General features: G+C 45.3%; 1 protein-coding gene across 6 annotated transcripts in view; it reads right to left on the bottom strand.

The window, feature by feature from the left end:
* LOC110524384 (nuclear factor 1 C-type) overlaps positions 1 to 8,407 on the bottom strand; it is a 114,436-nt gene that overhangs the window by 11,331 nt on the left and 94,698 nt on the right. For all 6 annotated transcript variants that reach the window (XM_036978126.1, XM_036978124.1, XM_036978125.1 and 3 more), the window contains 3 exons: positions 4,312 to 4,435; positions 3,561 to 3,685; positions 793 to 903 (listed from right to left, as the gene is read on the bottom strand). In XM_036978126.1, the coding sequence (XP_036834021.1) occupies positions 793 to 903; positions 3,561 to 3,685; positions 4,312 to 4,435 (360 nt within the window). The remainder of the gene's footprint in view (positions 1 to 792; positions 904 to 3,560; positions 3,686 to 4,311; positions 4,436 to 8,407) is intronic.

Below are 8,407 nucleotides of genomic sequence, written 5' to 3'. Positions count from 1 at the left end.
TACAGTACCTATTGCAAGAGTTTGTGTTTCACATTTAGTACTCTAATCAGCACCACGCGCTAATTTAGCAGAACATACGAGGATGCACAAATTCATTTTAACAGCGGCTTCAATTGTTCATGCATCATCCAGCAAACGTTTGGCTGGGGAACACTACCTGCCCATCGATTACTCTCCATCGACTCCACAACAAATGATCTGCCAGAAAGTGTTCACGGGATGTTCAATTAAAACCTCAAATAATGCATAGCCTGAAAGGAAGCTAGTCTTGTTGAAAGCATAACGCCTGCAGTCAGTGCCTCCATCAGGCTTAGCTCAACAGATACAGACATTAAGAATGTGGAACTATGTAGATAGAGTTGCTGTTGATGCTGGACCTCCGTACAGCACGAGACACTACATAAGGAATCTTAGCTCAACAGATACAGACATTAAGAATGTGGAACTATGTAGATAGTGTTGCTGTTGATGCTGGACCTCCGTACAGCACGAGACACTACATAAGGAATCTTAGCTCAACAGATACAGACATTAAGAATGTGGAACTATGTAGATAGTGTTGCTGTTGATGCTGGACCTCCGTACAGCACGAGACACTACATAAGGAATCTTAGCTGTGGAGAAGTGTGACACGTCATCTCTTCTTTTATTGACAGTTCAGACTTTTTTTGCTATTTTTTTTATAAACGATTCCCATCCTTGGAGACGTGCATGTGTGAGGGTGATGGATTGTGACAACAGTGACAAGACGTCTCCTGTGAACGTGATGTGCATAAGAGTGTGTGTACTGACCACTGTGCACTGCGATGACGGGCCGGTGGTGCTGTGTGAAGCCGAGACGTGGGGAGCTCTCCTGAGGAGACGGGCTGTCCATCTCTGTCTTCTTTACTCCAGGGGACATGCCTGGACACAGAGACACACAGAGGGTGTTACTGATGCCACTAGGACTCCCATCATAAAAATGCTATTGAAAAGACCCTACATGCCCAATTGAATCTGCTACTGCATGGCTTTTGTAATTACAGTAACTCACCACAGGGTGGCAGGGTGCATTGACACGACCCAGTAAGTCCTCAGTGCTGCAGCACATTGCAGTGAGCACATAGGCTCCCAACTAACTTCCTCATTGAGAGGAAACAACAGGATCAGAATCAATGTTATGTTTTGGTCAGGTCTACCCCAAATCCGGTTAGTCTAGGTAGATCACTCACATTCCCAAGAGGCCTGCAGTGCCTGATACCAGAGTTGCTTAGATGTGCTAAACAAATGCATCTTTGTTGCAGTGGTATTACTGGCAGTGTGCAACCCTCCTCCTCCTCCGTGTTAAGTTTGCTATCGCACACAGAATGTGCGTGAGGAACCCTTTCTCCACCAAGCTCAGGCCTGTTATACATTAGGGTATTAACATTACACAGCTCTTTGTTTCCTTCTTAGGAGTAGTGGAGCACACAGTACACACGTTCTTACTGTGATACTGTACAGAGGGAGTCAGTCATGGAGTGACGGAGGTTTCTCTCTCACACATTATACATGTATACCCCTCACTCTAATTGTTTTCTGAGAAAGAGGTTGAGAGAGAGGGAGGAAGAGAGAGAGAGGGGAAAGCCTTATTTGACAGCTTCCTCTTCCCCTGCTCTGCCCCAGCCCTCTGTCTCAGAGTGGAGTGAGTACACCAGGGCTTTTCAGGAATGTCAGAGGGCAAGCTGAGGTTCAACGGGAGACTTGCTCATAGGATAAACATGCACGTCTGGCTTAGTGCTGGGGGCTAGGCAAGGGCAGCCATTACAGCACTGACGCTAATTACCTGATCACACTAATCTGACTGACCACTCAGCTCAGTCTTCAAGGGTCTAGGCCAACCCACACATCTACCTAGTGTAGTGACACATTACATTAATATTTACATTACAATATCTTGAGAATATATATTTTGAACAAAGTCTACAGAATTTGAGATGCAATCTAATCAATGGTTAAGTGCGGCTTACACCGTAACCTCCTTAACTGAGAGTTGGTAGTGTTGGTGACCTGAGACAGGGGTCAAACCACAGCTCTACAGGAGGCCAGGCATTACCCTTTCCAATCAATTTGCCCGGCTGCAAACTGACGCACGCTTCCCCTAGTATAGAGGCAAGCTTCCCCTAGTATAGGGGCAAGCTTCCCCAGACCACCTCTACCTGGGGAAGGTGCACAAACATCCTCCTCTCACACAGCCAGTAGCCCCCCCACCATCTCAGAGCGATCATCCGAAGGGGTTGTTAAAGAGGAGCTCGTTAGAGCTGTCTAGACAGGAAGAGAGTGAGCACGACACGAGAAGGGCTGGGCCAGACTCCTGCAGGGTCTCTGACGGGGTCGGGGCCGGCTCTGCTCTATTGACCTCCACAGCTCTGGTGTCAGCATCAGGGTCCCTGTATCGTGGGGCCCTCCTGGAGTCCGGGGACCAGCCGGGGCCACTCTGGTTAATAGCACCACAAAGCCCCCAGACACTCCACCAGGGCCCTTTACAGGCCACTGGACACTCTATTAGCGTAGCGTGAAGAGTCCACCACAGTTTAACAGCATTAGATCATATGGGAGACCGAGAACCCCCCTGCTAGAACAACACACAGTGCGTTAAACACTCAGATAACAGTTCTGTTGTAAAGATGCTGATCCTCCTCCCACTTACTGCTGCCAACCCATGGTTAGAGAGCTGCCTCGTGGCTCGTACACACGTGTAGTGCACTCACTAGGCAGGCCCCACTCACTCAGCACACCCACTACCTGACCACTTACTCTGTCCCACACTCACTCACTCAACCACTGGACCACACTGTGCATGTTGTAACCTACTCATCCTATTTTTTACCAGAACCAGGTCCGTGCTGTTGGGGGATAAGGGTCATACTGTACAAGACCATGAGAAAGGCACATGCCATTTCGATATTTAAAATACTGCTTTATACAATCATCTTGAAACGATTGCTTGTATCTAGATGAGAGATGCACAGTAGCTTTCCCGTTTGCTAAAAATCTTTGTTAGGAATATTATTCCATACTAGCAAACTGATAGGTGAACCTGAAGTGAGAGGAAAGCAAGAAGGTAGCTACTGCGACGTTGCATCTGTGGATACTGCTCCAAGGTACCTTGGGCCACATGGCTTTTTGCAGACTTTCACAAAAAATGTTGGTTCAGTAATTAATTACGACTTCAGGCTCAATTTGGGAAGTTTGAAGCTGCGTACTTTCTGTTGATAACATGATATATTTATCATTTTCTCTTTTGCACTGTCAGTGGCTTTCAAGGTAACTGAAGTGAAAGTATGGCCTGATATTTCAGCTGTTTCCCCACTGTGATTATGAAAAGTACGAGTTGATGTTTCTCGACAGCCCTAATGAGGAACATTTAAGAGGGACACCAGAACTGAGTCACCGTTTGTAATTACTGAAGAGTTGGAGGATAGCCAGTGTCCTCAGCATGACATCATGAGTTTGTACTAACTGATGAGCAATAAGCACTGTCCTTGTCAAAACGACATAATAGCTAAGAGTTTGTGTGGGAGCCCAGAGGGGATGCTCACCTCCTTCCAGATCCTCTTGCCAGTTGCGGGAGCTGCTAGCCGGGGAGTTGGGAGAGGTGTAGTACTCCCCCCCAGGACTGGTGTCCACATCATCCTCCATGGAGCCTGACTTGTGCCTCTTACTCCTGGATGTCACACAAAGGGAGAGAAGGAGGAGGAAATAAGGGGAAGGCAATGTGACATATTGACAGTTCAAAACTGTGTATAAAGTATGTACACACGCACAGTACACAAGTGGGTCAACACCGGCAACCTGGAGATGGCCGGGAGGAAACTGAGCAGCTCCAGGATTCTCAGGTAAACCAGTTATTTACGGTCTCAGTTTGTCCCAGCTTTACTTGACGTTTACAGTGAAATATAAGACAATAAGTCAGAGCTTGTGTTTTGGCAGTGTTGCACACGCCCAGATAAATCACATGAGGAACAGCCATTGTCACTGTAGTGAAGGTGTTGTGCATTCAACACCAGGATACTGCTCTCTGTGCACCAATAAAAACAACCATACAGTCCTCCTGTCATCTGCCAAGTGGTTGCACATCCAGCCATTCACTTATGCAAGGCTCCTGTTAATATGGAATGTATTCTAACATTCACTCTAAATGTGAGTTTATTTGCAGGGTAGAGTACAAACAAACTGAGTGTTTTGTCTATTTCAACTATATGCAGTATATTCATTTCCAGTCTAGGTGTGTGTGTGTGTGTGTGTGTGTGTGTGTGTGTGTGTGTGTGTGTTTTGGGGCTGGGTACTGACCCGCTGGAGGAGGTGCTGGGCAGGGTTCTCCTCATGCCCACCCCTGAGGGGTTAAGGTCATAGGCCAGGTGCCCCTGCAGCTCTCCCAGAGAGAAGTTAGGGCCTGCCCCCGTCACCACCGGAGCTGCACACAACACACAGGGGGGACAGGTCAGTCAGGGGAGGAACACACACTGTACCACACTTTCAATTAGACATCAATTATCTATGGAATGATACTCAAATATCTACATAAATGACATAACACCATCCTCAAGCTCACTCACAATGCAGCTGAAGAAGTGTGTCGCTCGGTGAGCAAACATATTGTGTTATATCTGTGTATACTTCTCTGTAAGAACAAAAATCTAATCAAATCCAAGTTTATTGGTTGTGTACGCAGATTAGCTCCAACAGTGCAGTAATACCTAGCAATACATAACAATACACAAATAATCCATAAAAGTAAAAAGAAAGAAATTCTGAAATATCAGAACGAGCAACGTCACAGTCCGGAATTTATATATACAGTACCAGTCAAAAGTTTGGACACACCTACTCATTCAAGGGTTTTTCTACATTGCAGAATAATAATAGTGAAGACATCAAAACTATGAAATAACACATATAGAATCATGTAGCAACCAAAATAGTGTTAAACAAAACAACATTTATTTTATATTTGTGATTCTTCAAAGTAGCCACCCTTTGCTTTGATGACAGCTTTCACACTCTTAGCATTCTCTCATCCAGTTTCACCTGGAATGCTTTTACAACAGTCTTGAAGGAGTTCCCACATATGCTGAGCACTTGTTGGCTGATTTTACTTCACTCTGCGGTCCAACTCATCCTATCTCAATTGGGTTGAGGTCGGGTGATTGTGGAGGTTAGGTCATCTGATGCAGCCCTCCATCCCTCTCCTTCTTGGTAAAATAGCCTTTACACAGCCTGGAGGTGTGTTGGTTCATTGTCCTGTTTAAAAATAAATTATAGACCCACTAAGCGCAAATCAGATGGGATGGTGTATCGCTGCAGAATGCTGTGGTAGCCATGCTGGTTAAGTGTGCCTTGAATTCTAAATAAATCACTGACAGTGTCACCAGCAAAGCACCCCCACACCATCACACCTCCCTTCATGCTTCACGGTGGGAACCATACATGCAGAGATCATCCGTTCACCTACTATGGCAGTTGGAACCAAAAATCGCAAATTTGGACTAGACCAAAAGGACAGATTTCCACTGGTCTAATGTCCATTGCTCGTTCTTTGGCCAAAGCAAGTATTTTCTTCTTGTTGGTGTCCTTTAGTAGTGGTTTCTTTGCAGCACTTCGGCCATGAAGGTCTGGTTCATGCAGTCTCCTCTGAAAAGGTGTCTGTTACTTGAACTCCGTGAAGCATTTATTTGGGCAGCAATTTGATGCTGGTAACTCTAATGAACTTATCCTCCGCAGCAGAGGTAACTCTGGGTCTTGCTTTCCTGTGGTAGTCCTCATGAGAGCCAGTATTATCAAAGCGCTTGATGGTTTTTGAGACTCCACTTGAAGAAACTTGAAAGTTCTTCAAATTTTCTGTATTGACTGACCTTCATGTCCTAAAGTAATGATGGACTGTCGTTTCTCTTTGCTTATTTGAGCTGTTCTTGCCATAATATGGACTTGGTCTTTTACCAAATAGGACTATGTTCTGTATACCACCCCTACCTTGTCACAACACAACTGATTGTCTCAAATGCATTAAGAAGGAAAGAAATTCCCCAAATGAACTTTTAACAAGGCACACCTGTTAATTGAAATGCATTCCAGGTGACTACCTCATGAAGCTGGTTGAGAGAATGCCAAGCATGTGCAACGCTGTCATCAGGGTAAAGGGTGGCTACTTTGAAGAATCTAAAATCTATTTGATTTGCTTAACACTTTTTTGGTTATTACATGATTCCATTGTGTTATTTCATAGTTTTGATGTCTTCACCATTATTCTACAATGTAGAAAATAGTAAAAATAAAGAAAAACCCTGGAATGAGAAGGTGTGTCCAAACTTTTGTCTGGTATGTACGTACGTACACATACATACACACACTGTACAAAACATTAAGAACACCTTCCTAATATTGAGTTACATCCCATTTTTCCCTCAGAACAGTCTCAATTTGTCGGCGCCTAAACTACAAGGTGTCGAAAGCATTCCATAGGGATACTGTCTAATGTTGACTCCAATGCTTCCCACAGTTGTGTCAAGTTGGCTGGATGTCCTTTGGGTGGTGGACCATTCTTGATACACACGGGAAACTCTTAAGCGTGAAAAACCCAGCAGCGTTGCAGTTCTTGACACAAGAACCATACCCGTTCAAAGGCACTTAAAGCTTGTGTCTTGTCCGTTCACCCTCTGAACACACACAATCCACATTGAGCATGAAAAACCCAGCAGCGTTGCAGTTCTTGGCACACTCAAACCGGTGAGTGGTAGCGGAGTGAACAAGTAGTTGCTTGGGTGGCTGAGGTCCTTGATGATCTTCTTGGCCTTCCTGTGAAGCAGGCTGCTGTAGATGTCCTGGAGGGCAGGCAGTGTGCCTCCGATGATGCATTGGACTGACCGCACCACTCTCTGTCGGTGTGGAGGGACCATTTCAGGTCCTCAGTGATGTGTACGCCGAGGAACTTTAAGCTTTGGACTCTCTCCACTGTGGTCCCGTCGATGTGGATGGGGGTGTACTCTCTCTGCTGTCTCCTGTAGTCCACGATCAGCTCCTTCGTTTTATTGACGTTGAGCGAGAGGTTACAAAAAGTGGACAATCCCAGCTGCAGTCTGCTACTGCACTTCAACTCTCAGGACAACAGTATGAGGATGTAGCAGCCATCTATCAGCATTTACCCCATTTCCCCTCTCAGGTTTCCACTAATGTCATTTATATGGCCATGTGCATTAATGGCTGCCTGCTACTATGCTGTGTTCAGGTTGGAGTGGACAGAGATGTTGTTGCAGTATACTACACTAGTGTGTACTATACTGTACTGAGCCGTGGGGAGACAGTGAGCTCGGAGAATAATGTCCCATTTGTTAGGGCAGGTACGCTTATTAACAGTGGGATGGCGTCACTACAGATCCCCAGGCAATCAATCTCTCCCTGACTCATACACTGTACCGAGACACTGGGGAACACAAGACAAAGGGAGGATTCATGGATCTCCAGTGTAGAAAGTCCTTCACGTGCACCTTACAGGAAACTCTGGCCAAAAAGGAATAACCATGGAGGGATCTCCGAACATGAGCAGGGGGTGGTTGAACGCATAGAAACAAAATTAATAGAACAGGAATCCCCCTTCAAGTCAATGTGTCGGATTCATTTCTATGGTTGAGCTGGATAGCCGTGGTGATGCAAAGCAGTAATAACAACCCATTCTGCTCTGTTTAATTACACTAGTAAAGTAGGTCAGTGGCGAATTCATGACTTCTAAAAAGCGGCTAATGTCTCATAGGATATGCATCCCATATGAGGCCTGGGTAAATACAGTAGAAAGCACTTAAAAGTAACATTAGTTAAATAAGCTAATTATGTAGTCTAAAATCAACGCCTCTTGGGGTTTAAAACACATGCTTTGATATTAGCGTAAATACATGATACAAGTGTTGTGGAGTTTGTGATATGAATGTGAATGTGTCACATAAACAGAGGTGCAGGTGATAGCTGTTATAGCATAGCAGCATGTGCAGCTGAGGATTTGGGGAGTGGAGGGAGTGAATCTGAAATAGCAGTCTTTTCCCCAGGGAGACCAGATGGCAGGTGGTTAATTGAAGTCTTTAACTACGTTTCCTTCCAATTAGTCAGTCAAGGCGTGACATGGAAAACAGAGAGCCTGTTTGACAGGTGTAAAGTGAAATGTTTTCCCTACGCACCATAATAACTCACTCATTTAGTTTTGATAATTGTAGCTACAGCATTCCACATCAGCTGTCAGCTGTGGTGTGTGTGTGTGTGTGTGTGTGTGTGTGTGTGTGTGTGTGTGTGTGTGTGTGTGTGTGTGTGTGTGTGTGTGTGAATGTACGTGCATCAGAGCTTGTTGCTCCTACTGAATGACAGATGAAGACTGACCCTTTGGAGAATGGATTATCACTGGGAA

Source organism: Oncorhynchus mykiss, chromosome 5, assembly GCF_013265735.2.
Source record: "Oncorhynchus mykiss isolate Arlee chromosome 5, USDA_OmykA_1.1, whole genome shotgun sequence".
Classification (NCBI taxonomy): Eukaryota; Metazoa; Chordata; class Actinopteri; order Salmoniformes; family Salmonidae; genus Oncorhynchus; species Oncorhynchus mykiss.
This window is presented reverse-complemented; position numbering and strand designations above follow the sequence as displayed.